The sequence below is a fragment of the Dysidea avara genome, chromosome 5, assembly GCF_963678975.1.
Source record: "Dysidea avara chromosome 5, odDysAvar1.4, whole genome shotgun sequence".
In the NCBI taxonomy this organism is placed as follows: Eukaryota; Metazoa; Porifera; class Demospongiae; order Dictyoceratida; family Dysideidae; genus Dysidea; species Dysidea avara.
In genome coordinates, this window is record NC_089276.1 from 34,596,529 (window position 1) to 34,615,316 (window position 18,788).

General features: G+C 39.1%; 1 protein-coding gene and 1 long non-coding RNA gene across 2 annotated transcripts; both read left to right on the forward strand.

The window, feature by feature from the left end:
• The first annotated feature begins 10,184 nt into the window (after positions 1-10,184).
• LOC136255221 (uncharacterized) lies at positions 10,185-12,728 on the forward strand. The gene is made up of 5 exons (XM_066047947.1): positions 10,185-10,557; positions 10,636-10,948; positions 11,029-11,422; positions 11,632-12,315; positions 12,372-12,728. The coding sequence occupies exons 1-5, from the start codon at positions 10,185-10,187 to the stop codon at positions 12,726-12,728; spliced, it is 2,121 nt and encodes a 706-aa protein (XP_065904019.1).
• Positions 12,729-18,225: 5,497 nt separating this feature from the next.
• On the forward strand, positions 18,226-18,547 carry LOC136256624 (uncharacterized). The gene is made up of 3 exons (XR_010701572.1): positions 18,226-18,300; positions 18,353-18,394; positions 18,446-18,547. It is a non-coding gene; the product is annotated as an uncharacterized lncRNA (long non-coding RNA).
• Positions 18,548-18,788: the final 241 nt, after the last annotated feature.

The following is an 18,788-nucleotide window of genomic DNA, read 5'->3' on the forward strand; positions in this document are numbered from 1 at the left end:
TCTACAAGGTAACTTCTTCTAACTGATCTTTCTACAGGGCAATTTGCTTGTGGCAGAATTTTATACAGGGTGATTTCTTTGCAGCTGAACTCTCTACATAGTGGTTTCTTTGTAGCTGAACTCTCTACAAAGTAATTTCTTCTAGCTGATCTCTCTACAGGGTGATTTGTTTGTAGCTGAATTCTGTACAGGTGATTTGTTTGCAGCTGAGCTCTTTACAGAATGGTTTCTTTGTAGTTGAACTCTCTCAAGGTAACTTCTTCTAGCTGATGTCTTTACAGGGTCACTAGTTTGTAGCTGAATTCTGGTTTCTTTGTAACTGAACTCTCTACAAGGTAACTTTTTCTAGCTCATCTTTCTACAGGATGATTTACTTGTAGCTGAATTCTGTACAGGTGATTTGTTTGCAGCTGAGCTCTTTAAAGAATGGTTTCTTTGTAGCTGAACTCTCTACAAGGTAACTTCTTCTAGCTGATGTCTCTACAAAGTCACTAGTTTGTAGCTGAGCTCTCTACATGGTGGTTTCTTTGTAACTGAACTCTCTACAAGGTGACCCCTTCTAGCTGATCTTTCTACAGGGTGATTTGTTTGAAGCTGAACTCTCTACAAGGTAACTTCTTCTAGCTGATCTCTCTACAGGGAGATTTGTTTGTAGCTGAACTCTTTACATGATGGTTTCTTTGTAGCTGAACTCTCTGCAAGGTAACTTCTTCTATTGATCTCTCCACAGGGCGATTTGTTTGTAGCTGACCTCTCTACATGGTGGTTTCTTTGTAGCTGAACTCTACAAGGTGATTTTTTCTAGCTGAACTATCCCTTTCCATAGTTGCATCAACTCCCTACAAGGTAACTTCTTCTAGCTGATCTCTCTACAGGTTTCTTGTTTCTAGCTGATCTCTTGAATTCTATTCAGGGTGACTGCTCTATTAGGATGACTGCTCTATTAGAGTATCTCGATCTCGCACTTGCTGCACCAAGTTGGATTTCGTGTTATAACTCCGTGGCTTTAAGTCTGATTCTTCTACACCATTGATGAGCCTTTCTAAGATGATTACTTCATCTGTACAACGATTTTCAAAGCATTACCCCAAGCGGTTTATCTGGTAGGCGTGGCAAGCAGTCGTTTTTTTTTTTTATTACCTAATCTCGATTGCGTAATTGTTACACACTGTTGGTTTTTTCATTGTATCTTCCTGTTTTTTAGCTCGATTTCTTTCAAACCACAAAAGGTTTGAGGTTCAATAGTTAACCTATTCACCCACCGATTTTCAGCTTCTTCCCATACGCGGTTTACCCTGTAGGCGTGACAACATATTGGTGTTATTTTTCGTGAATAATCGCTCATAACTCTTTGCCTGTTTATCGTATTCCAGCCAATGTTGGTACCGAGATGCGCCTTTATATCCCCCTTCTGTATACCAAATTTCAAGGCAATCGGATATGGCGTTCGAGTTTTATAGCAGTTTTTGTAAGTGTGCGACAAGAAGAAGAAAAATAAGAAGAAAAAAAAAAACGAAGAAACTGAGCCAATTGTTGAAGTCGCATATCTCGGGAACGCTTGAAGCGATTTCGCTCAAATTTGGAATGTGGAGTGCTGCAGTTGGAGGGCATGTCCACAGCAAAAATCGTCTTGTTTCATCAAGGAAGCACAGAGCTACGGAGGTGCGAAAATTGCGTTTTCTTTCTTCCTGTCAATATACTCACGGGTGTACGCGCCGGCTTCTTGGGCCGCACGACACACTACCGTGTGTCTTGATGGCCAACGCTGGAAGATCGTAGGAAACAGGAACGTCTGATGCTGTTGTTTAAGTTTGTAAACAAATTAATTTATGTTCCAAATCAGTATCTGCCAGTGTTATCTCCTGCAACAAGTACCAGGGCAAACCATCCCTTGAAGCTATTACAGTTGTATGCCAGAACAAATCGATATAGTAACTCTTTCTTACCAAGATCAATACCAGACTGGAACAATTTAGATATGGAAGATCTTGACAATATAGACTTACTTACTTTCAAGAACCGTTTGCAAAATGCATAGACACTAAAATTTTGTTTTTGTACATTAGCGATTTACCCAATGGGTTTTGCTAATCAATAATAATATAATAATCTAATCCAAAACAGCCAAGCTGTAAAAAAAGTGTGCGGCCCTCAGAAAGGCTATGGTGAAAAAAGATGTGAAATCCAAGGTGGCGGCCAAGAAATGGCTGTGATGGTAGGTTAGTGGTAAAAATTTTAATAATGACAATTCAGGTGAATTTTTGTGCCGCTTCACAAAAATTCACCTGAATTGTCGTTATTAAAATTTTTACCACTAACCTACCATCACAGCCATTTCTTGGCCGCCACCTTGGATTTCACATCTTTTTTCACCATAGCCTTTCTGAGGGCCGCACACTTTTTTTACAGCTTGGCTGTTTTGGATTAGATTTCATTTCTTTTTGTATTTGTATACCCCAAAGCCGGCCTATGGCCAGCTTTGGGACTTTTTTAACCTATGTTTTTTTCTTTACTACAGGAAGAAGAAAAGATGAAGTAGATGTACTTTAAATATTTTATCAGTAAATGTACAAATTATATATACTGTATAATACATATGTGACCGGATTTGCGAAAAGGGGTCCAATTTGCCAACTTTGACAATTGATAACTTCAGATTGGAAAGAGCTATTGCCTTGATATTTGGGCAGTGGTGAGCACCACTATAGCTGAATACATGGTGAAATGTTCAGGTTAATAATTATGTTACTTGAACACTGAGTTATGGTCTCCAACATTTACGGAATTGGATGTGTGTGGAAGACCCCTTTTCGCAAATCCGGTCACATATATTGATTACAGAAATCTCCATGGTGGTTTCTTTGTAACTGAACACTCTACAAGGTGACTTCTTCTAATTGCTCTCTCTACAGGGTGAATTGTTTGTAGCTGAACGATCTACAAGGTAACTTCTTCTAGCTGATCTCTCTACAGGTGATGTGTTTGTAGCTGAATTTTGTATAGGTGATTTGTTTGCAGCTGAGCTCTTTACAGAATGGTTTCTTTGTAGCTGAACTCTCTAAAAGGTAACTTCTTCTAACTGATCTTTCTACAGGGCAATTTGTTTCTGGCAGAATTTTCTACAGGGTGATTTCTTTGCAGCTGAACTCTCTACATGGTGGTTTCTTTGTAGCTGAACTCTCTACAAGGTAATTTCTTCTAGCTGATCTCTCTACAGGGAGATTTGTTTGTAGCTGAACTATCTACAAGGTAACTTCTTATAGCTGATCTCTACAGGGTGATTTGTTCGTAGTTGAATTCTGTACAGGTGATTTGTTTGCAGCTGAGCTCTTTACAAAATGGTTTCTTTGTAGCTGAACTTTCTCCAAGGTAAGTTCTTCTAACTGATCTTTCTACAGGGTGATTTGTTTGTAGCTGAACTATCTACAAGGTAATTTCTTCTAGCTGATCTCTCTACAGGGCGATTTGTTTGTAGCTGAATTCTGTACAAGTGATTTGTTTGCAGCTGAGCTCTTTACAGAATAGTTTCTTTGTAGCTGAACTCTCTACAGGGTGATTTGTTTGTAGCTGAACTATCTACAAGGTAATTTCTTCTAGCTGATCTCTCTACAGGGCGATTTGTTTGTAGCTGAATTCTGTACAAGTGATTTGTTTGCAGCTGAGCTCTTTACAGAATAGTTTCTTTGTAGCTGAACTCTCTACAGGGTGATTTGTTTGTAGCTGAAATCCCTACAAGGTAACTTCTTCTAGCTGATCTCTCTACAGGGTGATTTGTTTGTAGCTGAACTCTCTACAGGTGATTTGTTTGTAGCTGAACTCTACAAGGCGATACTTCTAGGTGATTTCTCTACAGGATTCCTTGTTTCTAACTGAACTCTCAACAGGGTGATCTGTTCATAGCTGAACTTTCTACTGGGTGATTTGTTTGCAGCTGAACTCTCTAAATGGTGGTTTCTTTGTAGCTGAACTCTCTACAATGTGACTTCTTCTAGCTGAACTCTCTACAAGGTGACTTGTTTCTAGCTGATCTCTCTACAGGGTGACTTGTTTCTAGCTGAACTCTCTACAGGTGATTTGTTTGTAGCTGAACTCTCTACATGGTGGTTTCGTTGTAGCTGAACTCTCTACAAGGTAACTTCTTCTAGCTTATCTTTTTCACTGCATATTTGTTTGTAGCTGAGTTCTCTACAGGGTGATTTGTTTGCAGCTGAACTCTCTACATGGGAGTTTCATTGTAGCTGAACTCTCTACAATGTGACTTCTTCTAGCTGAACTCTCTACAGGGTGACTTGTTTCTAGCTGAACTCTCTACAGGTGATTTGTTTGCAGCTGAACTCTCTACATGGTGGTTTCTTTGTAGCTGAACTCTCTACAAGGTAACTTCTTCTAGCCGATCTTTGTACAAGGTGATTGAGTTTTTTGCAGCTGAACTCTTTACATGGTGGTTGCTTTGTAGCTGAACTCTCTAAAAGGTGACTTCTTCTAGCTGAACTCTCTACAGGATGATTTGTTTGCAGCTGGATTCTCTACGTGGTAGTTTCTTTGTAGCTGAACTCTCTACAATGTGACTTCTTCTAGCTGAACTCTCTACAGGGTGACTTGTTTCTAGCTGATCTCTCTACAGGGTGACTTGTTTCTAGCTGAATTCTCTACAGGTGATTTGTTTGCAGCTGAACTCTCTACATGGTGGTTTCTTTGTAGCTGAACTCTCTACAAGGTAACTTCTTCTAGCTGATCTTTCTACAGGGTGATTTGTTTGTAGCTGAATTCTCTACAGGGTGATTTATTTGCAGCTTAACTCTCTACAAGGTGACTTCTTCTAGCTGAACTCTCTACAGAGTGATTGATTTTTTTTGCAGCTGAACTCTCTACATGGTGGTTTCTTTGTAACTTAACTCTCTACAGGGTGATTTGTTTGTAGCTGAACTTTCTACAGGGTGATCTGTTCATAGCTGAACTCCCTATAAAGTAACTTCTTCTAGCTAATCTTTCTACAGGGCGATTTGTTTGTAGCTGAGTTCTCTACAGGGTGATTTGTTTGCAGCTGAACTCTACATGGTAGCTTCTTTGTAGCTCTACAATATTACTTCTTCTAGCTGAACTCTCTACAAGGTGACTTGTTTCTAGCTGATCTCTCTACAGGGTGACTTGTTTCTAGCTGAACTCTCTACAGGTGATTTGTTTGCAGCTGAACTCTCTACATGATTGTTTCTTTGTAGCTGAACTCTCTACAAGGTAATTTCTTCTAGCTGATCTCTCTACAGGCCGATTTGTTTGTAGCTGAACTCTCTACATGATGGTTTCTTTGTAGCTGAACTCTCTACAAGGTGATTTCTTCTATAGCTGATCTTTCTACAGGGTGATTTGTTTGTAGTTAAACTCTCTACACGATAGATTCTTTGTAGCTGAACTCTCTACAAGGTGATTTCTTCTATAGCTGATCTTTCTACAGGGTGATTTGTTTGTACCTGAACTATCTACATGATGGTTTCTTTGTAGCTGAACTCTCTACAAGGTAACTTCTTCTAGCTGATCTCTCTACAGGACAATTTGTTTGTACCTGAACTCTCACATGATTGTTTCTTTGAAGCTGAACTCTCTACGAGGTGATTTCTTCTAGCTGATCTTTCTACAGGGTGATTTGTTTGTAGCAGAACTCTCTACAAGGAAACTTCTTCTAGCTGATCTCTCTACAGGGAGATTTGTTTGTAGCTGAACTCTCTATACATGATTTGTTTGCGGCTGAATTCTCTACATGATGGTTTCTTTGTAGCTGAACTCTCTACAAGGTAACTTCTTCTAGCTGATCTCTTTACAGGGTGAATTGTTTGTAGCAGAACGATCTACAAGGTAACTTCTTCTTACTTATCTCTCTACAGGGTGATTTGTTTGTAGCTGAACTTTTTACAAGGAAACCTCTTTTAACTGAGCTCTGTACAGGGTGAATTGTTTGTAGCTGAACTATCTACAAGGTAACTTCTTCTAGCTGATCTCTCTACAGGATGATTTGTTTGTAGCTGAACTATCTACAAGGTAACTTCTTCTAGCTGATCTCTCTACAGGGTGATTTGTTTGTAGCTGAATTCTGTATAGGTGATTTGTTTGCAGCTGAGCTCTTTACAGAATGGTTTCTTTGTAGCTGAACTCTCTACAAGGTAACTTCTTCTAGCTGATGTATCTACAGGGTCACTAGTTTGTAGCTGAATTCTCTACATGGTGGTTTCTTTGTAACTGAACTATCTACAAGGTGACATCTTCTAGCTGATCTTTCAACAGGGTGATTTGTTTGTATTTGAACTCTCTACAAGAAATCTTCTTCTAACTGATGTTTTAACAGGGTGAATTGTTTGTAGCTGAACTCTCTACAGGGTGATTTGTTTGTAGCTGATCTCTATACAGGTTACTTATTTCTAACTGATCTCTTTAATTCTGTTCAGGGTGACTGCTCTATTAGGATGACTGCTCTATTAGAGTATCTCGATCTCGCACTTGCTACACCAAGTTGGATTTCGTGTTATAACTCCGTGGATTTAAGTCTGATTCTTCTACACCATTGAAGAGCCTTTCTAAGATGATAACTCCATCTGTACAGCGATTTTGAAAGCATTACCCCAAGCGGTTTACCTGGTAGGCGTGGCAAGCATAATAATAATAATAATAATAAAATAAAAATATTAAAAATTAGCTAATCTCGATTGCGTAATTGTTACACACTGTTGATTTTTTCGCTGTATCTTCCTGGTTTTTAGCTCGATTTCTTTCAAACCACAAAAGGTTTGAGGTTCAATAGTTAACCTATTCACCCACCGATTTTCAGCTTCTTCCCATACGCGGTTTACCCTGTAGGCGTGACAACATATTGGTGTTATTTTTCGTGCATAATCGCTCATAACTCTTTGTCTGTTTATGGTATTCCAGCCAAAGTTGGTACCAAGATGCGCCTTTATACCCCCCTTCTGTGTGCCAAATTTCAAGGCAATCGGATAACGCGTTCGAGTTTTATAGCAGTTTTTGTAAGTGTGCGACAAGAAAAAGAAAAATAAGAAGAAGAAGAAAAAAAACGAAGAAACTCAGCCAATTTTTGAAGTCGCATATCTCGGGAACGCGCGAAGCGATTTCGCTCAAATTTGGAATGTAGAGTGCTGCAGTTGGGGGGCATGTCCACAGCAAAAATCGTCTTGTTTCATCAAGGAAGCACAGAGCTACGGAGGTGCGAAAATTGCGTTTTCTTTCTTCCTGTCAATATACTCACGGGTGTTACGCGCCGGCTTCTTGGGCCGCACGACACACTACCGTGTGTCTTGATATAATATCAACAATTCTACTTGAAAAAAAATTATTACATCATGACAGGCTCCCGCCAGTTCATCGTCTATCCACTTCGCCATAAAGCATGGTATTAATAACATTGGCAAGCCTTATAAAAGTACTCTGTCTAAGTTGCAGTCTTAGTATTGCCCATCCTTGGCCCATTTGATGCATCCATTCACTGACGGTTCCATCGGCCTGGTTGACGAAATATTCTAAGGCAATCGGTGGTGGCACTGTTACGTGTCGTGTTTGGAGCCATTGATTAATAGCTTGATTCTTAGCATGATTGTTTGCAGCAGTAAGTACCTGCAAGTTGGTCACATCGTTTACTAGGTTTCTAAGCTCATCCATCCAACCTTCATGTCTATACACCACGCGGAATCTCGCCGCTAATGTATTTAAGGCCTCAACGATTACCTCCATCTCAACCAGGTGATTAATCTCATGATTTTTACCAACGATCAGTTTGTAGTCCTGTAGTTGCTGTATCAACATTAGGTTCGGCATTGCAAAGTCATTTATGGAGAATTGATTAGCTCCAGCCATTACGGTCCTAGCTCTCTTAGTTCCAAGGGGTTCGCTATATTCACTCGACCTGAAGTCCGGAAATAATGTAATGCATAGAAATTGAAGCACTGCGCGTTCTTCCAAATACCGTTTTGGCGCGAATCTTGGTGAGGGTTCCTTTCTCCGTAGAAATTATTATTTATTTATTATTTGTTTTTACTGTGCAGAAATCACAAATGATTATAACGCACAGATATAATTACTTAAGTTGTTACAAAAATTATCCAGGGAAGGGGAATTAATTATATAGGGGGGAAGGGGGTTCCAAAGTTTAATTGCAGAGGGGAAAAAGGAAAATTTATAATTTATACGAGTCAATGTTTGTCGTCAGTTGCCTGTAGTATCCTTTTCTTAATCGCGAATCATTAGGGGTAAAGTACTCTTTGGGGATATCAATAAGATCATTAATAATTTTATACATCATTATAAGTTTAGCTCTCTCTCTTCTTTGTTGTAAAGGAGGTAAGTTAAGTGTGCTTAGTATGTTAGAACACTAGAGTAACTTGAAAACTCATTTAGGCAAAATCTGGCCGCTCTTCTCTGTACTGCTTCAATTCTATTAATATTATTTAAGGTATGGGGATCCCATACAGATGATGCATATTCAAGCACTGGCCTGACCATACTTCTGTAGCAGTTACATTTCACAGTGCTTGGACAGTGGCGCAGGTTTCTGTAAATAAAGGCATTGATTTGGTTAGCTTTATTGGTGATTGTTTGGATATGGTCATTGAAGGTAAGCTTGTTGTAGATGGTGACCCCTAGATATTTGGTAGATGGAACTTCCTTAATGGGAGAATTTTCAATATAATACGTGTGCAAGATAGGATTGCGTTGGTTTGTTACTCTCAGGAACTCACATTTCAGGATATAGAATGTCATCTTCCATCTGTTGTCCCATTGAGCAAGTAGGTCTAAGTCCTGTTGTAAGCTTAAGCAGTCAGCAATTGATGTTATTTGAGAATACAACAATACGTCATCTGCATACAGTTTGATCTTATTGTGGATGGAAAAAGGTAGGTCGTTAATATAAATCAAAAACAATAGAGGGGCAAGAACCGTGCCTTGAGGTACACCAGATAGGACCTGGGTGGTATAAATGTACCGGTGGAGTGATGGTCTGGCTAGTTCTGGGCCTAACTATTACACCGGACTTGTAACGAATCTAGAGGAGACTTTGGAAGCTCACAAGCAACAGACCAAGAGCTGTTTTGGTACGAGGTCGTCTGTTAACAAGAAGCTGGTTGTGGGTTTATTTTAAATAGCTAACTCTTGTATCTGGTGCCTATATTATCTCATTAGCTGTACAGCATATGTGGTAGTCTCTTAAAATTGAACAGAATTTGTATAGCTTTCCATACACAGTATCATAGGTGTCTTGAGCCAGTGTAGCTAAGCTATAAAATTATTCAGACAAAGCCTAGCTACAGCTACTGGAAATGTCAGTAAAACTGTATGCCAGACAAAGTCTTTACTCTACGGAAGTCATGAATTCAAAACATGCATGCATGGTGCACTTTCAAATGGAACTAGCCATGACATGCATAATGTGATATTTCCTGGACATATATCTTTAATGGAGTATTTAGCTATACCAAACTGTAAAATTGTATCAAGTAATGTATCAGTAATATATATATATGGGTCAAGTACTGTTTTATTAATGGAATGTACCACTATGTACACAGGGGAAATCCTTGGGTATATTCATAGACAGACAATTAGTGAATTCATTGCCAGTTAATTTCATTGTTGCAACCAATGCTACTAATTATTGCAATCAGTCTGACAGACATGCACCACTTACCACTCAACATTTTTCAGATGTATGGCATAATTAATGCATGGATCCCTGTTACTAATGTGTGTGTTATAAACTGAAGCTAAATAAATAATCAACTGTAGTTAGCATTAAGTTTGGTACAATTTCAAGCAATGAAGAAGTGTAGTAACAGGTTGCAGTATACTGTATAGAGGGAAACTTTGGTAGGGATGAATAGCTGCATTTGGCAACATAAACTTTGACAAAATGTTTAGTTATAAAGATGCTAATCTGAGTATTTGGCGGGTTAAACTTTGGCAGATTTGTAGCAAATTTCCAAATTTGTAAAAGTTTCCCGCCACCAAAGTTTCCCTTTATACGATAATATACTTCTGATCACTAACCTTTTCATAGTTTCTGTAATAATTATACAGGATCACATTTAGTTTGACAGGAATCCACACGAATATTTTGGGAACACACTATCCATGGACAAAAAGTATGCTTTGAGAATACTCCATTTTATGTGTCTGAAATTAGAAAGATGGACTGCCAGTTTGGAAGCCACTATTACAAAGACAAGAGCACTGGCAAAAGAACATGTCTACAGGGAACACGGAAAAGAGGTTGTGCTGCTCACATTGAAGTCCATGTGGTTTCCCTGTTTCCAGAATATAAACTGTCCTTTTCTGATGGCATGACTGGAGTGAAGAAGGTGAAAGACATTAAGCAAAAGAAATTGCAGAAACTCAAGAGTAACCTAGCAGAACCCACAGCAACTGTGTTCTCAGAAAGTTGTTATTTTGTAGTTTTGCCAAAGGAGGAGGCACACTCTCATGACATTGATGGTCCAGCTTTATATGGCCAACGAATCCATCCAAAGCTTGTCTCTAAAATCTATGAGCTGGTTGCAGAAGGTATTACGAATGTACAAGAGGTGAAAAATCATCTCAAGTGCTATGTATTGCATGTTTTGTATGTTCATCAAATACCAGATCTTACAGACAGAGCTTATTTTCCTAACACTAGTGATGTCAGAAATCATGTCTATCTTGCACAACATGCATGCCAACTGTCTAAGTTTGACCAGGAAAATTTGAGGCTTAAAATTGAACACTGGAAACAAGATAACCCAACTGCATTGCATTTCTATCGGCCATTCATAAGTTCTGAAGACACCAGCAGCACATCAGAGAACAATAGCAACCAGACCTTGCTCTTTGTTCACCAGGAGGCTTGGCAGCAAGATTTGCTATCTAAATATGGAAACACAATTTCCTTGATGGATGCTACATACAAAACAACCAAGTATGAAATTGCACTATTTTTTGTCACTGTTAAAATAAATGTAGGATATAGTATAGTGGCAGACTATGTGGTGCAATCAGAGTCAAAGGAGAACATTTCAGAAACCCTCAGTCTGTTGCTTTCTTGGAACCCAAATTGGAATCCACCTTTTTTATGACAGATTATTCAGATGCTGACATTGGTGCAATTGAAGCTGTATTTCCAAGCTGCAAAGTGTATATCTGTGATTTCCACAGAGAGCAGTGTTGGGAGAGATGGGTCAAGGATAGGAAACATGGACTTGCTTCAAGTGAGGCAGATACTTTGTTGAGTTTCCTCAGAGACATAGCTAACTCGCCATCACCAACATCCCCAGACCTATCAGTTGATTACCATTACCAGAAGCATGTAGACAGCCTGAAGAGTGGAAACATATGGAAAAATAATTTACAGCTACGGGAGTGGTTAGAGAACAAATGGTTGTCATGTCCACAGGTAAGTACACTTGTAAAATGAATCATGAATATAACACTACAAATGTAGTATGGTGCACACAAGCACATGCACATGGACACATACACATACTACACGGATCCATGTACAAACACACATACATAGGTAACAAATTCGCTTTTATACTGCAATCAGAGTTTAGGAAAACAGTGTTCTTATACTCATGTACTTATATTGTACTTTAATCATAGCGATGGGCAAGAGCATATCGTGATAGAGATTTCCATGCTGCTGTTAACACCAATAATGGTACTGAAGCTTTGAACAAAGTGTTGAAATATAATTACCTTCCTCACAACAAGAATATGACATTGTCTGCTACTGTTACTCTCATTGTAGAGAAGTTTCTTCCTGACAGCTATCAGAAGTATCTATTCTTGAATTACAAGCAAAGTGACATGTATCGTACTTACAAAAGCTTTGTGCCCAGTTACCTACAAGGAAGACCTCGATCTGTTATTTTGCATTGCTTAGAAAAACGCTCTAAAGCCTTAAAGTATATTTCCTCAGATGTAATTGTGCTTGATGAAGCAACAGGCAAGTTTGAAGTTAAAGGTTCCAGTGAAAAACACCATACTGTTTTCTTTGAGGATCCTTCATGCACTTGTCGTGACTGGACAGAATGGAACTTACCATGCAAGCACTTCTTTTGCATATTTGAACTTTATCCACAGTGGAACTGGGATCATCTACCTGACCGATACACCAAGAGTGCATACTTAAGCACCGACCAAGCCGCACTGAACAGCTATTTTTCTACCAGTGTAGATCAAGACGCTACACTTCATGACAGTTATGTTGATAGTAGCAATGATGACATCAGCGAACTACCTCCTCCAATGGATGGTTATAATGAAGAGATACCAGCAAAAAAGGTATGTATCACATAAAATTTATTATATATTTTACTAGGATTCTGCATCATTTACAGACCTATTCCTGTTCACTAAAGAAAGAGGGAGAGCGTGCTAGAATTGGTTTAAAAGCCCTGGAAACTTTGACATATTGTTGTGTTAATCCAGATGATTTACATGAAGTAGGAAATAAGATACAAAATATAATCACCTTTTTAAAGGAGAAGCTTCCCAGCTGTGAAGGTTTGATTATTAGGCCAGAGCTAAGGAACACTGTAAGGAAGCAAGCAAGAATGCAAGCACTCAAAGTATGCCAGAAATATCGAAAGCTACCATTGCGGAGTAGACGTGGTCCAGCAGCAAAAGATTGGCGGTATCGCAATAGGGTTGGGATCAAGGCAGACAGTCTTAGAAAGGTACATGTTTTGTTGTAATGTACGTAAATTGGATCTGTTGCATTGCTGTTGTTCAACTGGGGCTTTTTCAATGCAAAAGTAGTTGCTAATACTCCACCAATGCATATACAGTGTATGGAACCTGATTACTGTTAAAATAATCTAATCCAAAACAGCCAGCTGTAAAAAAAGTGTGCGGCCCTCAAAAAGGCTATGGTGAAAAAAGATGTGAAATCCAAGGTGGCGGCCAAGAAATGGCTGTGATGGTAGGTTAATGGTAAAAATTTTAATGACAACAATTCAGGTGAATTTTTGTGCCGCTTGGTCTTGGCAAAAAATTCATCTAAATTGCCGTTATTAAAATTTTTACCATTAACCTACCATCACAGCCATTTCTTGGCCACCACCTTGGATTTCACATCTTTTTTCACCATAGCCTTTTTGAGGGCCGCACACTTTTTTTACAGCTGGCTGTTTTGGATTAGATTTCACTTCTTTTTGTATTTGTATACCCCAAAGCCGGCCTATCCGGCCATAGGCCGGCTTTGGGACTTTTTTAACCAGTCTTTTTTTCTTTTCCACAGGAAGAAGAAAAGATGAAGCAGATGTACTTTAAATATTTCTGATTTTATCAGTAAATGTACAAATTATACATATATTTATTACAGAACTCTCCATGGTGGTTTCTTTGTAACTGAACACTCTACAAAGTTACTTCTTCTTGCTGCTCTCTCTATAGGGTGAATTGTTTGTAGCTGAACAATATACAAGTAACTTCTTCTAGCTGATCTCTCTACAGGGTGGTATGTTTGTAGCTGAATTCTGTGCAGGTGATTTGTTTGCAGCTGAGCTCTTTACAGAATGGTTTCTTTGTAGCTGAACTCTCTACAAGGCAACTTCTTCTATAACTGATCTTTCTACAGGGTAATTTGTTTGTGGCTGAATTTTCTACAGGGTGATTTCTTTGCAGCTGAACTCTCTACATGGTGGTTTCTTTGTAACTGAACTCTCTACAAGGTGATTTCTTCTAGCTGATCTCTCTACAGGGAGATTTGTTTGTAGCTGAACTCTCTACAGGTGATTTGTTTGCAGCTGAACTCTCTACATGATGGTTTCTTTGTAGCTGAACTCTCCACAAGGTAACTTCTTCTAGCTGATCTTTCTACAGGGTGATTTGTTGTAGCTGAACTCTCTACAAGGAAACTTCTTCTAGCTGATCTCTCTACAGGGAGATTTGTTTGTAGCTGAACTCTATACAGGTGATTTGTTTGCAGCTGAACTCTCTACATGATGGTTCTTTGTAGCTGAACTCTCTACAAGGTGACTTCTTCTAGCTGACCTTTCTACAGGGAGATTTGTTTGTAGCTGAACTCTCTACAGGTGATTTGTTTGCAGCTGAACTCTTTACATGATGGTTTATTTGTAGCTGAACTCTCTACAAGGTAACTTCTTCCAGCTGATCTCTCTACAGAGAGATTTGTTTGTAGCTGAACTCTCTACAGATAATTTGTTTGCACCTTAACTCTCTACATGATGGTTTCTTTGTACCTGATCTCTCCACAAGGTAACTTCTTTTAGCTGATCTCTCTACAGGGAGATTTGTTTGTAGCTGAACTCTCTACAGGTGATTTGTTTGCAGCTGAACTCTCTACATGATGGTTTCTTTGTAGCTGAACTCTCCACAAGGTAACTTCTTCTAGCTGATCTCTCTACAGGGAGATTTGTTTGTAGCTGAACTCTTTACATGATGGTTTATTTGTAGCTGAACTCTCTACAAGGTAACTTCTTCTAGCTGATCTCTCTACAGAGAGATTTGTTTGTAGCTGAACTCTATACAGGTGATTTGTTTGCAGCTGAACTCTTTACATGATGGTTTCTTTGTAGCTGAACTCTCTACAAGGTAACTTCTTCTAGCTGACCTTTCTACAGGGAGATTTGTTTGTAGCTGAACTCTATACAGGTGATTTGTTTGCAGCTGAACTCTCTACATGATGGTTCTTTGTAGCTGAACTCTCTACAAGGTGACTTCTTCTAGCTGACCTTTCTACAGGGAGATTTGTTTGTAGCTGAACTCTCTACAGGTGATTTGTTTGCAGCTGACTCTCTACATGATGGTTTCTTTGTAGCTGAACTCTCCACAAGGTAACATCTTCTAGCTGATTTTTCTACAGGGTGATTTGTTTGTAGCTGAACGAAACTTCTTCTAGCTGATCTCTCTACAGGGAGATTTGTTTGTAGCTGAACTCTCTACAGGTGATTTGTTTGCAGCTGAACTCTTTACATGATGGTTCTTTGTAGCTGAACTCTCTACAAGGTGACTTCTTCTAGCTGACCTTTCTACAGGGAGATTTGTTTGTAGCTGAACTCTCTACAGGTGATTTGTTTGCAGCTGAACTCTCTACATGATGATTTCTTTGTAGCTGAACTCTCTACAAGATAACTGATGTCTCTACAAGGTCACTAGTTTGTAGCTGAACTCTCTACATGGTGGTTTCTTTTTAACTGAACTCTCTACAGGGTGACTTCTTTTAGCTGATCTTTCTAGAGGGTGATTTGTTTGTAACTGAACTCTCTAAGGGTGATTTGTTTGCAGCTGAACTCTCTACATGATGGTTTCTTTGTAGCTGAACTGTCTACAAGGTAACTTCTTCTAGCTGATCTCTATAAAGGGAGATTTGTTTGTAGCTGACCTCTCTACAGGGTGATTTTTTTTGTAGCTGAACTTTCTACATACAAAGTGACTTGTTCTAGCTGGTCTCTCTACAGGATGACTTGTTTCTAGCTGATCTCTCTGCAGGGGGACTTGTTTCTAGCTGAACTCTACCAGGTGATCTGTTCATAGCTGAACTCTCTACAGGATGATTTGTTTACAGCTGAACTATCTACATGGTGGTTTCTTTGCAGCTGAATTCTCTACAAGGTGACTTCTTCTAGCTGAACTCTCTATACGGTGATCTTCTCGGTGATCTTCTCGTAGCTGAACTCTCTGCAGGGTGATTCTTTGCAGCTGAACTTTCTACATGATGGTTTGTTCATAACTGAACACTCTACAAGGTAACCTCTTCCAGCTTATCTCTTTACAGGATGACTTGTTTCTAGCTGAACTCTCTACATGGTAATTTGTTGGTAGCTAAACTCTCTACAATTCGATTTGTTTGCAGCTGAACTCTCTACATGGTGGTTTCTTTGTAGCTGAACTCTCTACAAGGTAGCTTCTTCTAGCTGATCTCTCTACAGGAAGACTTGTTTCTAGCTGAACTCTCTACAGGGTGATCCTTTCGTAGCTGAACTCTCTACAGGGTGATTTGTTTGCAGCTGAAGTCTCTACATGATGGTTTGTTTGCAGCTGAACTCTCTACAAGGTAACTTCTACTAGTTGATTTCTCTACAGGGTGACTTGTTTCTAGCTGATCTCTCTACAGGGTGATTTGTTTGTAGCTGAACTCTGTACAGTTTGATTTGTGTGCAGTTGAACTTTCTACATGGTTGTTTCTTTGTAGCTGAACTCTCTACAAGGTAACTTCTTCTAGTTGATCTCTCTACAGCATGACTTGTTTCTAGCTGAACTCTCGACAGGATGATCTGTTCATAGCTGAATTCTCTACATGGTAGTTTCTTTGTAGCTAAACTCTTTACAAGGTGACTTATTCTAGCTGATCTCTCTATAGGGTGATTTGTTTGTAGCTGAAATATCTGCAGGGTGATTTGAACTCTCTACAAGGTGATATTTTCTAGTTGATCTCTCTACTTAGTCTGGATGACTTGTTTCTAGCTGAACTCTCTACAGTGTGATCTGTTAAGTTTCTACCTGATCTCTCTATAGAGTTATATCTTGTTTGTATAGCTGAACTCTTTTACATGGTGGTTTTTTGATTGGTTGCTGAACTCTCTCTCCACGGTGACTTGTTTGTACTACAGAGTGACTTGTTTGTAGCTGAACTCTCTACAGAGTGACTTGTTTGTAGCTGAACTCTCTACAGAGTGACTTACTTGTAGCTGAACATTGCCTAAAGTAACTTGTTTGTAGCTGATCTAGATGAACTCTCTACTAGGTAGCTTTTTTGTAGCTGAACCCTTTACGCAGTGACTTGTTTGTAGCTGAATTCTCTACAGAGTAACTTGTTGTAGCTGAACTCTCTACAAGGTGACTTGTTTATAGTTGAATTCTCTTCAGTGTGACTTATAATGTTCTGAATCTCTACAGCAACATATTTGTAGCTGAACTCTCTACAGGATGACTTGCTTGTAGCTGAATTGTCTATAAGATTAACTGTTTGTAGCTGAACTCCCTACAGAATAACTTGCAATGCCAAAGAAATTCTATAATGGAGTAAGTTATAAACGTAGCTGAATGCTTTATTAGGGTGACTGTTCTATTAGAGTATCTCGATCTCGCATATGCTACACGTAGTTGGCTTTGGAATCATAACTCAGTGGTTTGTAATCCGATTCTTCTGTACTACTGCAAGGACTTTCTATGATAATTATTCCAGCTACCCACCGATTTTCAGCTCACTGTTCTAAGCGGTTTGCCTGGTAGGCGTGAAAACTAATAGTTTTTTTTATTCATAAAAGTCGATCGCGTAATTGTGACATAGGTTGGGTTTTGTGTCATATCTCGATGGCCTTTAACTGGATTCCTTTCAAACCACAAAAAGGCACTCCTACGATAGTTACTCCATCTACATAGCAATTTTCAGCTCATTCCTTCAAGCGGTTTACCCTGTGGGCGTGACAGACCTTCGACCTTATTTTACACAGATAATCGGTCATAACTCCGTGAATGTTCATCGGATTCCTACCAAACTTGGTACTGAGATTCGCCTTAATGAGCCCTTTAAGTGTGCCAAATTTCAGCCCGATTGGAGCACGCATTCGTGTTTTATTGCGGATTTTGCAAAGTGTGCGAAAAGAAGAAGAAAAAAACGAAGAAAAAAAACCCAAACTTTGGCCGCTCGTATCTCGGAAATGGCTGGAGCGATTTTCTTCAAATTTGGTATGTGGACTCCCCTACCTCGCCGCATTTCTATAGCAACTTTGGTTTTAATAGGATAAGGAATCACGGAGCTACAAAGGTGTGAAAATCGCGTTTACTTTCTTCCTGTAAATATACTCACGGTGTGGCGCGCCGACTACTTGGGCCGCACGACACACTACCGTGTGTCTTGATATACACCTACTAATTATTATACTGTAGCACACGGTGGTTTCCGCTATAACATAAAAGTGTGTTAGTAACCTCTGTACAAAGACAAATTCCAATGCACTTCATTGTAACAACTGATGGAGAATTTACAAATTTACAGTCAACATGTACTGTAATCATTTATACTAATAGCTTACAGGGTCATAATATACTGAATTTACTGGCCGGCCACTCTGATGCCAGCTGAAGATCTGGATATCTCTATTATCATTTTTTTTGTCAGTTTTAGCATTTGAGTTTCAATTTGCTAAAATACATGTTACAGTGCATGTTACCTCAGGACAAATTGGACACTACTGGGTGTATATATGTATTAATGATTTTTCTTCTAGGCAGCTACAGCTGAACAGATTTTGAAGGATGCAACCAATAGGTTAAGGTTGAAAGTTGATAACAAAGGAGAAGGTAAATAATTTATGTAACTTGTCTATTACTGATGTATGACTATACCATTAAGACGTACCCAATACAAGTGTACCATCCAAACTAAAATCAAGTGGTATGCTCATGTGTTTACGGTGATTGCGTGTACATACATACATTCATGCAGCAACAAGAACAGGAATGAAGAGAAAGCGGTGCGGAGACTGTGATGGATGCCAGGCCGCAAATTGTGGAGAGTGTACCAACTGTTTAGACAAGAAGATATTTGGTGGCCCTGGCATCAAAAAGCAGTGTTGCATGCGCCGCCGCTGTTTGACCTTCTTAACCCCATTACAGGTACTAAATTAGTAATAGATTATTGTACATACTTTATACACCTGAAATCTAGCAACTATCACAGAGAATATTGTCCAGCAATGAGAATGTTGAGAAGGAGACAGATGCATATCATGTGGATGATACAGTAGGAGACACTGAGAATGTATGTGATGTCATTGTTATGCACAATC

Bases quoted from the DNA above. Each gene is read 5' to 3' on its own strand.
- LOC136255221 (XM_066047947.1), top strand. From the start codon at position 10,185: ATGGACTGCCAGTTTGGAAGCCACTATTACAAAGACAAGAGCACTGGC. The intron at 10,558-10,635 runs GTATTACGAATG...ATCAAATACCAG, and splicing joins CTATGAGCTGGTTGCAGAAG to ATCTTACAGACAGAGCTTAT. The intron at 12,316-12,371 runs GTATGTATCACA...CATCATTTACAG, and splicing joins AAGAGATACCAGCAAAAAAG to ACCTATTCCTGTTCACTAAA.